This window comes from Zea mays, chromosome 2 (assembly GCF_902167145.1).
Source record: "Zea mays cultivar B73 chromosome 2, Zm-B73-REFERENCE-NAM-5.0, whole genome shotgun sequence".
NCBI classification, from domain to species: Eukaryota; Viridiplantae; Streptophyta; class Magnoliopsida; order Poales; family Poaceae; genus Zea; species Zea mays.
In genome coordinates this window covers 1,920,484-1,941,260 of record NC_050097.1, presented here as the reverse complement: position 1 = coordinate 1,941,260, position 20,777 = coordinate 1,920,484, and the positions used below count along the sequence as shown (strand labels likewise).

The window sequence follows — 20,777 nt, the reverse complement described above, 5'->3', positions numbered from 1 at the left end:
AACTTTATGGAGGTAAACACAGGATCTATGTAAGCATGATACATGAGATCTGAGGCCTAGAAGCTAGCTAAGTGCTGACCAAAGGTGGTCAACCTATGGACCTCTTCAGTGGCCCCCAAATCAGGGTCTCAGCCCTAGAAGGGTGGATGATATCATTTAGATGCCGGTGCTCAACATCACTCCCAAGTCTCAATCCTTTGTTGGTCCCACATTTTAAGAGGACATTGGTGAGGTAATGCGAGGGTTCCTCTGATTTGGGGCCAAGATGTCCTCTTAAAGATGTGGACGTTTTTAAGAGGACATTGGTGAGGTACTGCTTGAGCGATCCAGCGAGTCCTAGCCACAATGTGAATGGGGTTACAGAATCACAATAAGCAGGAACAGGGATGCACTTCATGTATTACTGATACATTTCCAAGGTTTATGATAGTTCGATCCATGTCTCACGGGTGCTAAGTTATGAAATAATAGTGTTTTTTTCCTCGATGGACATTTTTAAATCAGGGAATTTTGTCTTATTTGCAAGAATTGCTTTGGCAATAGTTACAACAAAAAAAGTTGCAACAACAAATACTAAAGTTTAAATGCATATTTCTTCGCGTAAACTACTCCTTGGAAAATTCAGGAAAAAATCCTAAATAAACCAGATAACCAAATACATGTATTGATGATAAACCAGTGGTTGCAGCTGAAAGCAAAACATTGGGTCAGGAAAGGCGAGTCTATTTAGTGCTATCATAGTCTGTAAAAAGAACAAACCTAATCTACCAAAAAAATCCAAGTTGTCGCTATATTCATATGATGACCATAAGTTCGAGGAACTCAGAAACTTCAACTATTCCACTCAAGGACAAGACTACATACAAGATAGGCTGACAATATTCCATGGAAATCAAGCCAACATACCATAGAGTTCACTCAATCACGTGAAGAATTGTAGACTACTATGTTCGAAGAGAGCTCCGGTCATAGAGCTCATCAGCCATATGGCGAGTTATAAGCATTAATCTCATATAAAAGCATTATTTTGAACATTCAAAAACACGCATCAAGACTGATTACAGAGGGCCTTAGAGATCTTGGCAGTTCATGGTCATTAGGCGGGGCGCTTGCACCATCGAGAGTAGCAAATATTTTGGTCACATCACCGGTCGCACAGACTATCTACGGTATCCATCCACATAGGAAACGCAAAACAGGATCCAGAGAAGAATAAACTGGCAAAAATAAAACAAAAAGATTTCTTCCAATAAGAAGCCAACGACAGCGAGATCGCGAGTCAGAAGTAGTTGTTTAAGATCTCATCTTTCACGTAAAAATAAATGGGAATCCGATTGATTTTCTTCGTCATTCTCGCCATCACCATCTCTATAGGCATATTAGAACCATTCTTGAACCCATCCTGCAACAATCCAACACCGAGAAACCAGAAAGATAAATCTACTACACATTTAAGGTGCAGGTGGATTTCATGTCCACTAAACAATACACACAACATTACAAACAACTCGAGAAAGACAAAAAAAACTTAAAAGAACTATAACATAAATCGCTGGAAATGTGGATTTGACCACTAAAACGACTTATTTTTACATATATGTACTTTCATATTAATTTTGTCACATATTAGTATATAGGTATGTGCCCGTACGTTGCCACGGTAATAAAAAATTAGCATAAAACATACATATGAACGACAAATATCATTATGGTATATAAAATCCGTATGATAAAATATCACCGTAACATTAATATTATATTAACAATATAAATATGTAATATTATTATAAATACGTCGACTTAGAAAGAGCTGATGTCGAACAAAAATTATAATATCACATAAATTATTTCTAAAGAATCAATATAAAATTTTGAATAGTAGGCAAATATATTGATAACTATATACTAATCTAATCTTTTTAGCAATATTGATAAGTCTATGTGGTATGTTTGCAAAGAGATTAAGAATAATGCATTAATGTTTGTCTATGATAGTGCCCATACGTTGGAACGACACAAAAATATATTCGATAATTGTCAGTGTCAACGATTACATGAAAACGAGACCTCAATATCTTATAAATTATTTGCCAACAAACAATACAATGCTATTTTCAATTTTACATCAGTTATTCAAAATCCATCTCACTAATGGATCAGCTCTCCCATTTACCTCAGCAGATTCATCGATTAACAGTGAAAAACTAATCAAGGAGCCCAAATGTTTCAAGATTCATGAAGATAAAAGGTACTGTATGTCAACGGTCACCTTAGGATTAGTTACAATCACTCCAAATACACTGAATGTTTCATAGAGGAGCTTCTCATCAACATCCTGTTAACAAAGTAAGCATGAAAATATTAGTCAATCCTTAGATGAATTGAAGAGCAGATAACGAGTAAAGTAGGATTTAGGCCAACTGCCTTAATCTCATTTGCTAGATCTTTACACAAACATAACAGTCCACCTTGTGGTTCAACAATTTAACAAAGTCCTGTAAGGGAAGTGAAGCTAAAAGGAGGAACCAAACTGGGATCACTAAAATCTTGGGAAGTGTGCATAATGCTTCTATGTACCTTATGATATGTTAAAAGAGATTCCAGAGACCCCATGTATGCCAGCACTACACCAAGTGTTTCTACAGTATAGAAGATACTTTCCTAAAAATTAAGAAAATATCATATTACGATTGCATAGCTATTTGTGCAAGTCCCTGTCTGGCAAACCAGATAAACTGTTTCCATAAGTGCTCGTTGGGGTAAATCATGAAAGTTAAGGAAATCAATCATGAAACACAAAATGTTTCAAAATTTTACTTCTGAGAGGCGATAAGAACTTTCAAGACTCTAAAGTCATTCAGCCTGTCCGGAGTTGGTGGAGCTTCAGGAAACACAAGAGAATCAACTGTTCTATTGTTATATTCAAGAAATTGAATTGCATAATCATGAATCTGTGACTGTTGCTGGCTGAATTCTTTCGCTTATAGTGAGTTGTGACCCTATATAGATACATGGAGATTACAGAAATAAATCAAACGGTAAAAAATAGTGTGTACCGGTTAAACTGGCAGTGCTAAAACTACACGAGTAACTCGATCCTCAACTTTCTTATAAATTGAAATATCGAACCGAAGTGACAAAATCCTTCAATACGTTGGCAATTGGCATTCAAAATTTGAATATATGTGACGACGTGGCAATTACAAAATAACTGAGAAAAAGGCTATTATATACTACTGCCATACTTTTACTAACTTGTTATTTTCCTGCTTAGGATCCATCTCCTCCAGCGTAGTTGAATTGTGTGGCGTCACTTTAGATGTCATGTCAGTAGTCTGTAAAGCCTCAGCTAAACGTCAATAAATAACACGTGTAGCTTTTATTCCAGAGAAAATATGCATTAAATATTAGATTAACATAAGACCGAGTCATCGACAAGTCCCATAAATTTAGGCTTTGTGAGCAGTCTTTTTAGAAAATAAATATATACATGTATACTGGGACATTTAGAAATTGATGGCAATGAGTAAAATTGCAGATCATAGATCTTAAATTCAGGGAACATACATTGAACTCATTCTAGCAAGCAAGGTATTATGCATATATATTAGATCCCATGTGGTGTTAAGCCGTCAGTTCAGAGAGCATCATGCATTAAAGGTTTTGTATATCTAAATAAAATGGTTGTAGGAAAAATAAATATATACATGTATATTGGGACATTAAAAAATAAATATATACATGTATACTGGGACATTAAAGCCTGTAGGAAGGCCATTGTAAAGCATAATGAAAATACCCTTCATTAGAAAAATGATCCTTAACTTTTCTCACAAATTGGTTAAACAAATTCTAGAATATCTTCGAGCTTATCAGTCAAAAGCAGCTGGGCACATGTGATCGAACCATGGACTTAACAAAATGGTTTATTAGGGTCTAGACTGTCTTGAAGTTTCTTAGCTTTTCTGAAAGCACATTGTTGTTGTTCATAAGAACAAATTCTTGTTGTGTATTCTCTTCCATTGTCTGTACTCCTACCACCATTGCGCATGTTCAACACAAGAAAGTAGCTCATAGCTGGGTCGACACAATACCTTCGAAATTACATTTGTAAGGACGACAAAGGCATTACCTTGTGCCATGTAGAAAAGTATCTAGTTCATCAATCTGGCGGAACAAACAAAAAACATGTCAGTGTCAACATTATTATGAACAAAACCTCTTGGCACTACTAATTCCAAGAACTCAATTCAATAAAAATCACAACCTTATGGAGCTATAATTGCCAATCACAAGATTGAGAGACTATAATATCATCCCACCAAAACATGGAATACTAATCCATAGTGTACTCATTGGCTTAACTGTTCATATGGGATATGGGACGTGATCTAATCGCGACATGAGATGTCTACCCCACATAATCAAAATGTAAAATAGATCACACTGCAAGAATTACAGAAATAAAATTCAATGGGATATTCAAGCAGGGTACAGTATCATGTACCAATTTAACGAAAAGTGTGTGTTATGAAATGTGACAAGTATCCATATCAGAGTACACACATGGATTTACAATTATAAACATGTTGTTTAGTGAAACCTGGGAGAATAGGATAACATCAAGCAATCAGCATGATTTTTTTCTTTTTTGAATCAATGGAGGCAAGCAGACACAGTAATCAAATCAATGGTTGTCCATCTACTACTACTCTAGTTACTGTTGGTCTGTATTAGGACCCAAGTCCAACATCTAGCAGTAAGGTCAATAAAAATGCAACAAAAATAAGTATTCAGGGCAACCTGTGGTTCATGTTGAAATAACAAATGTGGTAGACTTTAAGCATAATATAATTATGTAAAGGTGCAGAGACAATGACGTGATGTTCCAGGACTACTTTAGTATATGCAATCCATTACTGAACCAATAGTAGGTTTAATAAGCAAAAACAGATAGACTTCGGTAACATTGAAGGGAAGTGAAAGTTGCCTAGAGGGGGGGTGAATAGGCAAGTTAAAACTTTTTCAACAAAAACTAGAAGCAAACTGGGTAAAACTGAATTGATCTCGAAATTCACCCAATTAACTTTGGAAATGAGATGTTCTAAATGATCCACAGGGTTCAAAGTAGTAGATCTGAGAAGGGCACTTCTCAAAATCCACTCACCAAAAAGATATAAACAAATCTTCCACGCAATGGTGAGAGAACGAAGAACACAAACAAACACAATGAGCAAGAACACAAGAGACACAAGATTTATCCCGAGGTTCGGTCACACCACCAAGGTGCCCTACTTCCTCGTTGAGGTGCCCACAAAGAGCCGGGTCTCTTTCAACCCTAATCCTCCCTTTGCCGACCACAAAGGTCAAGCCCACACAATAATCTTTGCTCAAACGAGCGGGTAATACAAACTTTCTTGTGGTCTTCCACAAGATTTGGAGACTCACAAGAGACACCTAGTCGTCTAGGAGCTAGAAGCTCCAAGAGTAATGAATCCACAAAGAACTCGATGTAGTACCAAAGCTCGAATGAAGAAGAAGAGCAAGAGAGATTTAGAGATGAAGCACAAAACCGCAGCTCTCAAGCTCACTCAAAGATTTCTCTCCAAAGATTTGAAATGGGAGAGGCAAGAGATGTGTGTGAGAGAGAGAGGGAGGTGTTTCTTGGGTTAGAAATGGAGTTCAAATCGTGCTCATGTGTGTGGGGAGAGAGGTAGGAGGTAGTATATATAGGTGGAGCTCAAAACTAGCCGTTTGGGCAGATTTTTCTGCCTGAGACCGGTTGAACCGCCCCCTAGGGCGGTTGAACCGCCCCTGGCAGGCCTGGCAGACTGACGCGTAGACTGACCGCAGACTGGTCAAAGTTGACCAACACCGGTTGAACCGCCCAGGGGGGCGGTTGAACCGCCCCTGACAGCTCCTGGCGACCTGTTTGCCAGTCTGACTGGCAGACTGCAGATCAGAGGTCAGAGGGGTCAGAGACCAGCTGAACTGCCCCTCAGGACCAGTTCAACCGGTCTTGACCAGTGAGTTTAGGAGAGAAAACCCCAGCTCAACTACCCGGAGGCAAGTTCAGCTGGTGTATGGTCAAAGAGGTTCACAACTGAAGTTGAGTTCAGCTGAAGTTGAGAAAGCTCAACTCAGCTGAAGTTCAGCTCAGCTGAAAAGCTCAGCTGCAGCTGAAGAAGCTCAACTCAGCTGAAGTCAAGTTCAGCTAGAAAGCTCAGCTACACTTGAAGAAGTTTAGCTGCTTTTCAGCAAGAACACTCTAGGTTTCTCAACCCTAACCACGGTCAACCAAAGAACGTTAAAGAGATTTTTGCTTTTCAAAAATAGCTTTTGAATAGAGAGGTTTGAGCTTTGGCAAACACCAACCTTCTTTTTGGATCCCCCTTTATAGTACGACGATTCCTATACTCAAGTTAAATAAAATAAAATGAAGTAAACTCCTTGAGTCATTGGTGTCTCATGTGTGATTTCTCCATGGCATTGCTTCATAAGGATCACAAACATCTTTGTCTCACCTTTTGAAGCAAACTCAAATCAAACCCTGTGACTTGTACCATATCACCTTATATGAGTTCAAATCATGGCTTCAAGTCACCTTACTGATGCATCAACATGTTATAACTCTTCATAGCTGATTAGTTCATCGACTTAGTGCAAGTACTCTCTTCTTCACCTTAGCCATGGTACCTCGGTCTACAAGCCGTCGCTTGGCCTTCACCTTCGCCTAGTTCCTCGAAGCCCTTTCCTTGCTATCTTCACCCTATCAAGCCATTCTTGAGTCACATCATATTGAGCATCCATTGAGAGAATCATTTCTTCAATATTGTGAACCTTGCTTGAATGTCTTCTAGATATAACTGTTAAGGTTAATCAAGCTCTAGTTTGATTCTCATAGAAGCATATATGGACTGATAGTAATATGGTCAAGCCAATTCACGATTCCTCATATCTTATTCTCTTTGGCTTGACCAATCCTCTAAATCACTTTGTCCTCTATTCTGATCATATGTATGTAGTGATTTCTCAGGTCTTGTCCATATATTCAAACCAATATAGAGATCATATTATGTCCATTTGCATTGTCTCATTGGTTATTTAAGCTCGTATTGAACCTTTGTTCACTGATCATTATACACTATTCAAGTATGTTCATCATACTGAATTTCCTGTTCAACACTTAGCAAACTCGTTAGACCTTTAAATGTGTTGTTATCCAAATCACCAAAACTCACAAAAGGGATGAATGCACTTTCAATCTCCCCCTTTTTGGTGATTGATGACAACACATTTAAAGCTTACATAAGATTTGATAAATAAGATTTTAAATCCTATGATATAGTTTCCTCCCCCTAAATATGTGCATTTCAGAAAATAACACTTTTGTACTCAAATGCCAAAAGCACATATTTAGGTCAAAGTATAGACAACTTATATCATACTATTCATAGGGTGCAGTTTGTCATAAAATAAACGTGATGCTCATGACATGGAATGCACTTATCAACTTTCTTCATCTTATGTTTTTCTTATGACTTCCCCTTTTTGTTAATTATTTCTCCCCTTTTTAAAAGTCTTCTAACACTTAGTTACATAAGACTAAAGGTAAGCTTTAATGCACAATTTCTCCCCCTTTGTCATAAATCTCCAAAAAGGATACAAAGAATATAAAGGATAGAAATTATGATTAAGCGAGATGTGAACACACTATCATGAAAGGGATCCTTAGATGGCACAAAGGTAATGGATAAGTGTCATAAGTGATGTACCTTTGCGTTTTACCTTTTCAAGGGGTTTCCAGACTTGTGTTGGATTTAGAATTCATTTGTAAGCTCTTGTTGGCATAATTGTGACATAGGTCCAAGATATCAAATGAAGATTGTCATACTAACTGAAAGATAGATCTTGATACCTGGAGTCTAGATGTCACCTAGCATTTTCTTATCACAACAAGAGGCATCATGAAAATTGCACAAGTATGGATTATGCAACTAGTGATCATGTATGAAAAATATCAATTGAAAAACACCAATTGATACAATTTGATAGATAGATAGATCACTAATAGCATATTACACTAAGTTCTCCTCAAGTTTTAGTGCACATATATATATATATATGAATTCAATTGATATCTGTTGAGAGTACTTATTTGCAACTTAAAGTACCATTGGCATAAAAGGAGTATCAATTGAACATAATCATGCAACATAAGAAACATGTGCACTATTTAATCAATCAAGTTCTAGACAGGAGAATTTATAAGCTATGCTACTTCAGACTTTTGCAATCCAAAAGGATGTGATACATATTTACCAATTTTAGATGACGTTGGAGTAGCATATAAAAGAGAAACTCATTCTCTTATGAAATGTATAAAAGATACATTTATTCGAGCAAAGAATCTTTGATACCCATCAAAATTTGCAGTGGAAGTGATTGTCTTTGCCCGAAGATTCCTTTCTAATTTGAGACTACACACATAAGAGACTTGGAAATGAAGTTAGTCTCAAAGATTCAAATTATAGACCATTCTCCCCCTAAATGTGTGCATACAAGTGATGAATACTTGTTTAGCTTATGCACTTGGACTTATGAGGCCAGGGGATTAAGTTCTACAATTTGAACCTTGGTACAAATAAAGTATGAAAATATGAAATTGCACCAATTGAAGGTATTACTCATAATCAAAAGGTATACTAATAGACATGATATGCAATATTTTAAGCCAAGATTCTTGAGAAGTTAGTATGTTTGACTCATACCTCACTAAGATGACTTAAGACTAACTTATGACATCACCACAAGAGGTATTAATCAAATATCTAGAGATTCTTTAATCGTCACCACAAGTGCAACCTTATGATGTGACTTAAGATATTGCATATACATGCATACACTAGCATGTAAGAGCCTAGATACACAAATGTAATACAATAGTTCATGGAGTGACACACCTTTGTTCTACGCCACATGGTCTCCATTATAATCATGAATTTCCATCTTAGCTTTTGATAGGCTTGACATTTCAAAGAGAAACTCATCCTCTTCAAACGATCAAGAGAAACTCATTTTCTTGATAAGTTCAAGAGAAACTCATTTTCATTTCTATGGAACCATTCATCCTCATTTGATGTTCTCCAAGGTGTGAGACTACACAACATGAACTTGAAAGAAATCATTAGTCTCACAAGATATAGGCCAAACTCTCCCTCAATTTGTGCATGCAAGAGTACACAAAGTACACTTATGCACATCAACAATACGAGGTTAAAGGAGATGTTTGCACTATATCTTGGTTGAACATAACATGCTTTACATAGATGATGAAAATTAAACCAATTGAAAGTTTAAGAATTGAAAGTATATCAATTGAAATCCTAAAGGTAAAGCATGCTAATATGAACATCAAACCTCATAATGAAGTATATTATATGATTATGTCACTACTTCTTCATTATTTGGTTTTCATGATAGTTCAACTTCCTTCTTGATTCACTGTGATTTCTTTTCTCTTTATGATTTCATCCAACCAAGCGATCTTGAACTTCATTCATCTTTGCTTGGTTCGATCATGCTTAATATGAGACCCATTGAAATTCAATGATTGAAAGAACCAAGACTCTTATATTTGTAGATTTTGAATCCATCTTGAAAGCACTTGGAAGGACCTTGTTGAAACACTTAGAAAAGAGATCATTAAAAACACAAGAGAGGGTTTCACAAATGATGATCCTTATATGTGGATGGCAAATGAATCATCATTATTGAAACCCAAAAGGATAGACTAAATTCCTTTAAATTAGTGCATACATATAGTTGATGTCAAAGTTTTATGCACCATTGAACATTTTATATTGCAAGGAATTTAACCTATACTATGGTACATCCCACTAAGGATAGAATACTAAAACAACCGAAGGAGAGGAAGTTTTCATACCTTGGCCTCTGATCAACTTCTTCTTACTTTAGTTGAATAGTATCATTTAAGCTTGTGATTTATCCAATTTAAAACAAGCATCATCTCTTAACATAGATTTTCTATGGATAAACTCAACACAAGAGATGACATTAGTAGCACAAGCACTAGTTTCTTATTTAGCAACCCTTTATATGTGGAAGGCAAGCGAGTTGCTAAAATAGAGAAACATCATAATATGGACTAAATTTCCCTTGAGCCCTCATGCACAATATATTTTGAATGACATGGATAATATGCATGGTTGTTCAATGAAGTCTAAAGGGCTGACTTAATCCATATTATGGTGAGTGTCTAATAAAGAAGAATCAAATCCAAATTAACTAGATAGAGAATACGTCACATAATTTTGGATTGTTCACCATATGATAATATTCATTCATCTTCCAATTAGACCTTTATTTCATAATCAACAACTGATGTATATCCTTAAGTGCTTCTTTTTCCTTAGTGGCTACATAAGTCACAAAAAAGATAAGATTTGAAAATAATATGCACTTGAGATTCAGTTGTTACCACCCTTGCTACTATCTACAAATATGATTTATACATTCATTATCGAGCACCCAACTTGATCATTGAAGGCGTGATCCTGCAAAACAAGTTTAAGATGTATATCTTGGTACCCAATTTGAATTGGGTCCTTTGACATTAGTAGGAAGAGCCTTGAGTACCCACACAATCCTTATTGTGGCCTTTCTCTTTGTGTAGGCACCCACATATACTTGACACCATCTTACATGGTTTCAAGTCAATATTTAATCACATAGATAAAAACTAGAGTTAAGAATAGGAGCCTTTTCTCCTTTTATTAATACATCGTTGTGTTGCCTTCTTGATGATGAACCTACCTTGACTTTGGGTGCACCTAGCTTATCAAGTTTAGTCGCACAAGCATTCATATCATAAAGACAAGTTATGCATGGAATTTACAACTTGGTGATCCAATTCAATGTGAAGCATATGGATACCGATTGAAGTAGATTTCTAAGATAACAATTTGTAAGTTTCCAAAAATTTAGAGAGTATGAATCACTAATTTCACCTTTTATAGTTCAAAAAGCATATCCATGTTAGTGCATATGCATATGATGAATATCAACAAAAAGGATTATTATGCACTTGATACAAGATACAGGAAATTTTAAACTACATCAAGAGTAGCTATTTAGAAAACAAAGATTACAATCCATATGAATGAGATACAAATTTACCATTTTGGATTGTCTTAGTATAGCTTACTAAAGTGAAACTTATTCTCTATGACACAAGATATATAATGTTCTCCCACTAGATATGTGCATCAAGTATTTGAATGACTTACCACATGCACTTTCAATTCAGTTAAGGGTCTCATGAGGAGTACATTACATAGCATGGTCAAGGAATGACAAATTTGCAATGAAATAACTTATGCCTAAGAATACTTACCACCATATAAATGTACCATTTGTTATACCAATTTGACAGATCTTACTATCTGTGGTGGTGTCACTTTAGCATTCTTCTTTTCATCATCTGTGGAGACTTCCTTCTTTGTTATCTCTTTTCCTTTTAAAACTAGTCGATAAAACACTTTGAAAAGAGGTATTAGTAGTACAAGGAAGTATTTAATGAATGATGATATCTATGTATGAATGGTAAACAAATCATCATTTATTAGGCGTAAAGGCATAAATTAAATTCCTTTTAAATTAATGCACATGGATGAGTGAATTAATAATATGCACCAATTTACAAATTTAAGCCAAAAAGAATTTAACTTTCATATTGACATTTTTTCTTCATAAAATAGATTATTACCAATTGAAAGAATGCCACTTGAAAGGAACTATTATTGGTCACATACCAAATAAAACAGTAAAAGTCTGCAAAAATAAAGCTGAAAAGGTACTGCAGAAAAAGTGAAAAAGCAATTGACGCGTTCTGAAAAGGTGACCTGACGCGACAAAAAAAATGACTGAAAAAGTGCTGCAAAAGTTGCTGAAAAGGTGCTGCAAAAGTTACTGAAAAGGTGCTGCAAAAGTTGCTGAAAAGGTGCTGCAAAAGTTGCTCTGACGCCTAAAAAAGGTGCTGTTGCAGACTGAAAAAGACGTCTGAAAAAAGGGCTGACGCAGTCTGAAAAAAATGGTCAGACTGGCCGGTCAAACTGTGCCAGACCGGTTCAACCGGTCCTGGACACCGGTTCAACCGGTTTCAGCCAGGGGGTTTCCTGGTGAATACCAGCCGAACTGAAGTTCAACTCAGAAGTTCAGCTGGTCTCCCCAGCTGAACTAGAAAGTTCAGCTGGTCAAACCAGTTGAGCTTGGAATGAATTTTAAAATAATTTTTTCACAATAAAACTCATTTCAAATTTTAAAATGTACGCATAGATTGAATGGCACACTCCATTTGAGAAACACATTCTCATGTTGTGAAACTATATAAATCACTTAGACAAAAACATTAGTCTCACAACTCTAGTCATATAGAGAATTTCCCTTTTGGTAAGTGCTTTAAGAATTTGAATTTCTTACTTAGCACTCTATTCATTTTAGAACATGGGATAATACTCTTTATGTCTAGGTTATGGCAATAATATGATGAATAACTTGAAATATGCCACAAGATACATACAATCAATTTAGAGCATGTAGATTGTCACAATATAAAAATATGAAGTTGCAATCTACCATATAATTAGATCCTTTCCAAAGCAAGGTAAAATCTTTTAAGTTCATTCTCAAGTGCTTCATTTTTCTTATGTGGCTACAAAAGACACAAAGGAATATACTAATTAAAAACAATGTGCACTTAAGATTTAATTGTTACCATCCTTTGGATATCACTTGGTTGTAGGCCTTTTGCTTGATTCCCACAAAGATTAATCCTTATTCCCTACAACACAAGTTCTTGCTAGAGATGAATATGAAGTTAGTGATATAACAACTCAATTCATCTTTGGGTCAATCTTAAAGGATAGACAATGTAAGATTGATAGCTTGAGATAAGAATTGAGTTAAAGCGCTCAAGCACCCCAAAGCTTCATATCATCTTTGGGTACCTGCAAATAGTTTCAAACACATTTTGGTACCCATCTCATGATGGGTCCATCAAGGTTAGGCAATAAAGACTAAGGCACCCAAATAGCCTTAGTCCTAAAATGTGGTGAACTCATCACCTTTCTAGCACAAGAGTCAAATTTGGGTCTCCTAAGCATATTTGAATATATTGACAAGTTAGGTTTAGGAGTTTTACCCTTTGGACAAACCTTGAATAGATGACCTTTTTCACGGCAATTGTAGCAAATGCGATGCTTGTCCTTGCAATGCATTTGCCTTTTGCTTTCATCCTTTTTGATGGTCATCTTTCTTGATCGTGCAAGGTCTTGATTCTTCATGTGGGGGCATGAATCAATTTTATGGCCCTTCTCCTTGCATCCATAGCACCTCCTATCGCTTCTCTTTGATCTTTCTTTGTTGAAGCACATAGGTACATTGTTAGAGCAAATCATATGAGCATTAATTTTCTCACCATGGATTTTGCTCATGCCCTTCTTGGAAAGCTTGGTATTCTTTTGAAGGGGTTTTGTGCATGCTACGGTTGTCTCCTTCTTAAGCTTTTTCACCATATTATCACGGTTATCTTGAGAAGGTTGAGCATGACATTTTCCCTTCAAACGAGTTAAGCTCCTTCTTAGCATTCCAACTTCTTCCTTGAGCTCTTTATTTTCTTGTGTGATAGAAATATCACTAATTCCTGAAATTTCTAGCTCAATGGAAGATTGGCTTGCTTGATAACAACAATTGTTAGCACATGGTAATATAGTTTCAATTTCAACACATGTGCACATGTGAGGTTGGTATGATTTCAAATTAGTTAACACAACCTCATGAGCCATTTCTAACATGATATGTGAATCCATAAATTTATTATGAGAGCATACAAGCATATCATGTTTTTCTTGTAAAGCTATATTTTCAATGTTTAGCTTTTCTACCGTGTTCTTGAGCATAGCATTTTTATTTTCTAATTGAGCAATATATGATGAATGATTAATAGCTTTAATTTGCTCAATTGAAATGTCTTCATACCTTTAGACCAAATCATCATGAGAGCACTTTAGCTTCTCATGCTCTTTGGTCAACTTCTCCAAGTCTTTGATTTTTTCGATGAGGATATCTTCTTGGTTATGAAGCATTTCCTTTTGTTCTTCCGCTCTTTTCATGAGTTTGAGCAAGCTCATCCGGTTCTTCTTACTTAGTTGAGCGAAGAATTTTTGAAGATCATCCTCATCTTCACTATCACTTTCATGCTCCTCCTCATCCTCACTTTCGCTTTCACTGTCACTCTCATTAGCAACAAAGCACATATGAGAAGTGGATTTGAAAGACGAACCTTGTGAAGAGGTGGATTCGTCGTTTGGTCTCCATCGATCATTTTCTTCTTCTTCAATAATGTTCTTCGCCTCATCTTCCTTCATTTTGAGGAACATCCTTTCGGCGATTCTCATGGCAAGGTCTATTGCCCTAGGATCAACATCTGCACCAAAAGATGAAGTCGAGGCAACCTCAACTTTTTCAAGCTTAGAAGCACTTTCGTTTCTTAGTCCCCCCGACATGATCTTTCCTCACGCGGTTAAGCGTTAGAACGAGGATTAGGCTCTGATACCAATTGAAAGTTGCCTAGAGGGGGGGGGTGAATAGGCAAGTTAAAACTTTTTCAACAAAAACTAGAAGCAAACTGGGTAAAACTGAATTGATCTCGAAATTCACCCAATTAACTTTGGAAATGAGATGTTCTAAATGATCCACAGGGTTCAAAGTAGTAGATCTGAGAAGGGCACTTCTCAAAATCCACTCACCAAAAAGATATAAACAAATCTTCCACGCAATGGTGAGAGAACAAAGAACACAAACAAACACAATGAGCAAGAACACAAGAGACACAAGATTTATCCTGAGGTTCGGTCACACCACCAAGGTGCCCTACTTCCTCGTTGAGGTGCCCACAAAGAGCCGGGTCTCTTTCAACCCTAATCCTCCCTTTGCCGACCACAAAGGTCAAGCCCACACAATAATCTTTGCTCAAACGAGCGGGTAATACAAACTTTCTTATGGTCTTCCACAAGATTTGGAGACTCACAAGAGACACCTAGTCGTCTAGGAGCTAGAAGCTCCAAGAGTAATGAATCCACAAAGAACTCGATGTAGTACCAAAGCTCGAATGAAGAAGAAGAGCAAGAGAGATTTAGAGATAAAGCACAAAACCGCAGCTCTCAAGCTCACTCAAAGATTTCTCTCCAAAGATTTGAAATGGGAGAGGCAAGAGATGTGTGTGAGAGAGAGAGAGAGGTGTTTCTTGGGTTAGAAATGGAGTTCAAATCGTGCTCATGTGTGTGGGGAGAGAGGTAGGAGGTAGTATATATAGGTGGAGCTCAAAACTAGCCGTTTGGGCAGATTTTTCTGCCTGAGACCGGTTGAACCGCCCCCTAGGGCGGTTGAACCGCCCCTGGCAGGCCTGGCAGCCTGTCTGCCAGTCTGACTGGCAGACTGACGCGTAGACTGACCGCAGACTGGTCAAAGTTGACCAACATCGGTTGAACCGCCCAGGGGGGCGGTTGAACCGCCCCTGACAGCTCCTGGCGACCTGTTTGCCAGTCTGACTGGCAGACTGCAGATCAGAGGTCAGAGGGGTCAGAGACCAGCTGAACTGCCCCTCAGGACCAGTTCAACCGGTCTTGACCAGTGAGTTTAGGAGAGAAAACCCCAGCTCAACTACCCGGAGGCAAGTTCAGCTGGTGTATGGTCAAAGAGGTTTACAACTGAAGTTGAGTTCAGCTGAAGTTGAGAAAGCTCAACTCAGCTGAAGTTCAGCTCAGCTGAAAAGCTCAGCTGCAGCTGAAGAAGCTCAACTCAGCTGAAGTCAAGTTCAGCTAGAAAGCTCAGCTGCACTTGAAGAAGTTTAGCTGCTTTTCAGCAAGAACACTTTAGGTTTCTCAACCCTAACCACGGTCAACCAAAGAACATTAAAGAGATTTTTGCTTTTCAAAAATAGCTTTTGAATAGAAGTTTCAAAGAACGTTGAAGAAGTTTGCATTAATTATACTATCAAATTTGATTTGATTCAAAAGGGATACTTGTTGACTTTCACCTGCGGAGACATTGCCTTTGTTGCTGTTGAGAGGATTGTACTTTAGTCACGGTGGAAAAGGCAAGTGAAACAGGTTCATCGCGTCGCAGCCTTGGCCCCTTTTACAAGCCAAGTGAACATGTTCGTCCCATCTCATCGCAGCCTTGCACAAAGTGAAAATGTTCATGCTACGATCTGTACAGAGACCATCACCCACGGTTTCAGTGCAGGCGCACAACATTCATCATGGTGCTGGACTGACACACACACTGCCTTCTTCAACCTTTTGTTACCTCAAATTTACGTACTACAAGGACTCTATATACTCTCATCCCGTATGGCCTATTTAGAACCCAACGCATGCATGAGTCCGCCCGCCCGCCCGACCGAGTAAGCTAGCTTTGTTTTAGGCAGCAGACACACAGATTTGATCTAGCAGGTGGTGGGTCCAAAGCCAATGTATCCGTTGGCCGAGTCGACGGTGATCTGGATCCCTTCCTGCTGTATGTTTCCCAAGATGGACGGGCCCGACGACGACGGCGCAAAAGCTAGGCAATATATGCCGCCGTCCACCTCCAGCAGCAGGTTCCTCGCCGGCAGCGTCAGCGTGGCGGCGCCGTCGAAGTAGAAGGACACGGTGGGCACGCGCACGCTCGTGTACCCGCTGAGGTCGTAGCACGTGTCCAGCAGCGACACGCCCGGCGCTCGCGGGAGCGCGCCCACTGCGGCCACGAACGCGTCCCGCAGCGCCGCGTACGCCTCCTGCGGCAGCCGCGTCACTGCCGTGCCCGTGTCCATCACCACGCCGCCGGCGCCGTCCTCCGTCAGCTGGAACAGGTCCTCCTGCAGCGGCAGCCTCTCGTCGCCGACGCCGATCCCGGACAGGCCGACGTAGTAGAAGCTCGGCGCCTGCGGGTTCCGCACGAGCGGCACCCACACGGCGCCCTCCGGCACCGCCTCGCTCCGACCGAGCACGAGCGACCCGGCGCCGCGGCTCGCGAGGCAGTAGCTGAACGCGCCGCCGGCCGCGCCGCCGAGCTGCCCGACCAGCGACATGGGGCCCCAGCCGAGGCCCAGCAGCCCCGCCGCCCCGACGAAGAGGCCGCGGTTGCGGTGGCCGCAGCCAATGGCGACGCCCTCCACCGCCGTGCCGCCCAGCGTGAGCGTCTCCAGCGCGAGCGCGCCCTTGGTGTAGGACCCGTCCCCGTAGGACACCTCGTAGTCGCACCCACCGGAGTCGCCGCACCCGGAGGTACGCAGCGTCCGGCAGACGGCCGAGCCGCACGGCACGGCGGAGAAGGTCGCCGACGTGGCGGGGTCGAAGAGCGGGTCAGCCTGCGCGTAGCACTCCAGGCACGGCTTGCACTGCACCCAGATGACGTCGCTGCCGGAGTCCACCACGAGGTACTGCTCCGTGGGCGGCGAGCCGATGCCGACGCGGACGAAGTACTCGCCGCTGCCCTCGTCGAGGCCCGACACCACCTTCGACTCCGAGCCGGAGAAGCCCGTCGGCTGGTACGCCGCGGGGGACAGGCGACTAGCGAGGTACTCGGCGCGCGCATTGTCGCGGGCCACGAGGTCGAGCACCGCGTGGCGACGCGAGGGGTACGTCGAGCCGGTGACTGCGTCGCGGCGCACTAGCGCGAACGAAGGGCGGCGGTCGCGGCTGCCGTGTGCAGAGGACGGGGACGACGAGGAGGAGGTGCTCGCCTGCTTGGCGGTGAAGTTGTGACGACGGTCGATGTATTGGAAGCGTAGGGACGATGCATGGGAGACGACCGCCATGGACGTGAAGAAAACGAAGACGAGGAGAGGCTTGGTGGGCATGGCTAGTTCTTTTTCTCTAGCTGCTTCGTGCTTGCCCTGCAGAGAAGTGTATGGTTTTGGAACCGAGCGGGGGGGATTTTATCTATGTGTGCATGCATTCTCTTGCTTGTCCACATGCAAGTTTGGACTCCTATTCGCACCTAGTGCTGCACTTGTGCTGTAGTGTTATTGTAGTGTGCCTGCACTGCATGCAGTAGTGGCAGAAGCAAATGGCGTGTGTGGTTTGGTGCAAAAGAAGTGAAGCAGCTTAGATGTGTTCCTACATGCATGCATGCATGCTACTAACTTGTTTGATTTTCTCAGCTAGAGCATGTTATTAGATATACTTATTGAGTACTGAACAAATAATGCCTATCAAGTTAAGATGTGTAGGAGCTCTGCTAATTGTATTTCCACACTTTGCATGACAGGAGTATATATATGCAAGGCATGCATGCATATTACTGTTATTAAAACACAAGTGTGTGTAGTATATCTGCCAACAACACACTCCAATACAGTGAATTGAACCTAGACTCCAAAGAATGAAGTAGTATGTTAAGGAATCCACAAGATCTTGGCAATCGATCGGTACCGCCTGTGTGGTGACGAGGATCGTACCATATGTTTTTGATGTGCAGTAGCTATCAATTTGGTATTGCTGGGCTTGTTACCAAAGGTATGCAGGGACCACATAATAAAGCTCCAATCCTTGCACGATCAGTTCGGTCTCTCTCTCTCTCTCTACGTGTAAAGACTCAGAGAGTTGAGCTTGATGCTGATGAAGCCCCAACTTGACCAGAATAATGCATAGAGATCAACACATATAAAATCTTTCTTTGGAACCTCAGCTTCAAGTAGGAACTGCTAGCTCTTTCACAGTTTTCACTCTAGCAGGATATAAATATATACTGCGAGTCTCTGAAAATTAAAGAAATAATACTACCCACGCCTCAAGTATAGCCTAACTAATTATAAGCTAACACTTGGACACTGTATAAACATAATTAACTTAATGCCATGAGAACACACACAAAAGAAAAATCTTCCTATGCATGCAAAAGCTAAGCTTCCAAGTAGTTCCAAAACAAGCATCATAGCCTATTAGCTAGATGATCCATATGTATATCTACCACAGTATCACCATCGCACGCAGTGCAGTGACCATCTTGATTGCATAAAGGAAGTTACAATCATTGTAATCTTTTACAAGAAAGTAACAATTGTTATTTGGCACTGAGTGGGATGAGTTAGAAAGCCAAGCTTCTTTTGGTTAGAGAAATGCATGGGCATGCTAATGCAGCCTCAACTAGCTTGCAGGGGGGGGGGGGGGGGGGGGGGGGACCCGGCCACGCACTGCAAACACGTCATTGGGTGAAACGTGACATCTGAGTCGGCTGTCCTTTCGTCCTTTAAAATCCGCTCCATCCCCTTAGCTTTGCGGCCAATTCAAAATGGCGTGCTCGCCAGTCACCACCGGCCAAAAAAAAAAAAAAGAAAAAAAAGAGTAAAGGGGTAGCTAGCTAGCTCGAGTTAGTTCAAGTGTTGAACGCTAGGTTGGCAGGCAGTTCATACCTGAAAGATTAGCGTATGATTTGCTCTCTCTTGCCATCACTAGCTAGCTAGTAGTGCTGCAATACTTTTAGTAGAGTTTGCGATCTCACCTGCATGCCAAGCGGTCACCAAAAGCCTACATACTTATATACTACCAGAAAGTGTAACTCAGATATATATTGCTAATTAACCTGTACGGAAGAAAATGACAGTCTACTGTTTCTGCACAGTCTCTCTCTCCATGCTTCTGACGGCGGCAAGGCAGGAATGGTCTAGTATATCTGAAACTACAAACCTGTCAATCCTACAGTAGTTAACCTGACAATTTTTTTTTATGCATAGGTGCACGTCTCGTGCTTCTAGAATTATTACCCTAGAACCACAATCCGCTACTACTGCTTGTTGGCTGTTTATTGTGGGACGAAGTAGCCGGTGGTGTGTTGTGAGATCGTCATCCATATCATTATCATATCCACACAGCCAAAATAGAGGTTACTAGAAGGCGAAAGATCCCTGCGCGGGGCAATGGGCAAGTTACTTTGCAAGGCTAACTTATCGTGGGTCGGGCAAAGACTACGAGTGGAATGGGCCAACCCGAGAAGACAATGGACTTGAGCCCAGATTATTTGCTGGATAGTGCACTACCCCTAGAAATCGTCCGACTTTCCTGCGCCTGGCACCCTCAGATGTCATGATGGTTCAGGGAAGAGTCGGCGAGTTTTTCTAAAGATTGGTTAAGTCAGTTCGCTATTAGTTAGGAGATATACTAGAAGAATGTCATCACCATGTACGTAGAGAGTGCCCCACGGTCGTGTATATAAGGCTTAGGGGGAACCCCATCATTTTCATTTCATTAGCCTTTCTTCATTCAAAGACTCCACTTGTAACACACCACCATACAGATCCACCCTAGGAAGTAGGGTATTACGCCTCTCAAAGCGGTCCGAACCTGCAGAAAATCACCTCTCTCTCAAAAGCACGAACCATTGAGCTACAATCAACAACATCGTCCTACCCAAAAGCACCTCAAGGGTATCCTTGGGTGTGCAGTCGGACACAAAACACCGACAGTGTCCAAGACTGAGCTCAGGTTCATCGTCCCAGTTCTCTCCTTGTAGATGACAACAGTGTTGGGATCACTGAATCAACGTGCAAAGCATGGCTCGCTGAAAGGCAACGACTGCTATGCAAGCAGTCCTTCTGTGCAAGCGTGCAAGCAAACCATCTAATCTATTAGATCGTTATCCAACCATAAGTCACATTTAACACTTAAACCCTTCCACCACCAGCTCAATAATCTTTATAAAAAACCTCTAACAAA

The 20,777-nt window shown here is 40.4% G+C and overlaps 1 protein-coding gene and 2 non-coding genes across 3 annotated transcripts; all 3 read right to left on the bottom strand.

Moving 5' to 3' along the window:
* Positions 1-1,066: 1,066 nt before the first annotated feature.
* LOC111591000 (small nucleolar RNA SNORD24) lies at positions 1,067-1,153 on the bottom strand. Its single transcript, XR_004856769.1, has one exon. It is a non-coding gene; the product is annotated as a small nucleolar RNA SNORD24 (small nucleolar RNA).
* Positions 1,154-1,274: 121 nt separating this feature from the next.
* Positions 1,275-1,357, bottom strand: LOC111591017 (small nucleolar RNA R12). The gene has a single exon (XR_004856783.1). It is a non-coding gene; the product is annotated as a small nucleolar RNA R12 (small nucleolar RNA).
* A 14,814-nt stretch (positions 1,358-16,171) lies between these two features.
* Positions 16,172-18,331, bottom strand: LOC103645762 (protein ASPARTIC PROTEASE IN GUARD CELL 2). The gene has a single exon (XM_020548061.1). The coding sequence runs from the start codon at positions 17,921-17,923 to the stop codon at positions 16,529-16,531; it is 1,395 nt and encodes a 464-aa protein (XP_020403650.1). The 5' UTR covers positions 17,924-18,331; the 3' UTR covers positions 16,172-16,528.
* Positions 18,332-20,777: the final 2,446 nt, after the last annotated feature.

What these genes read in the sequence shown, in the direction of transcription:
- LOC103645762 (XM_020548061.1), bottom strand. Translation starts at nt 17,923, where the DNA reads ATGCCCACCAAGCCTCTCCTCGTCTTCGTTTTCTTCACGTCCATGGCG.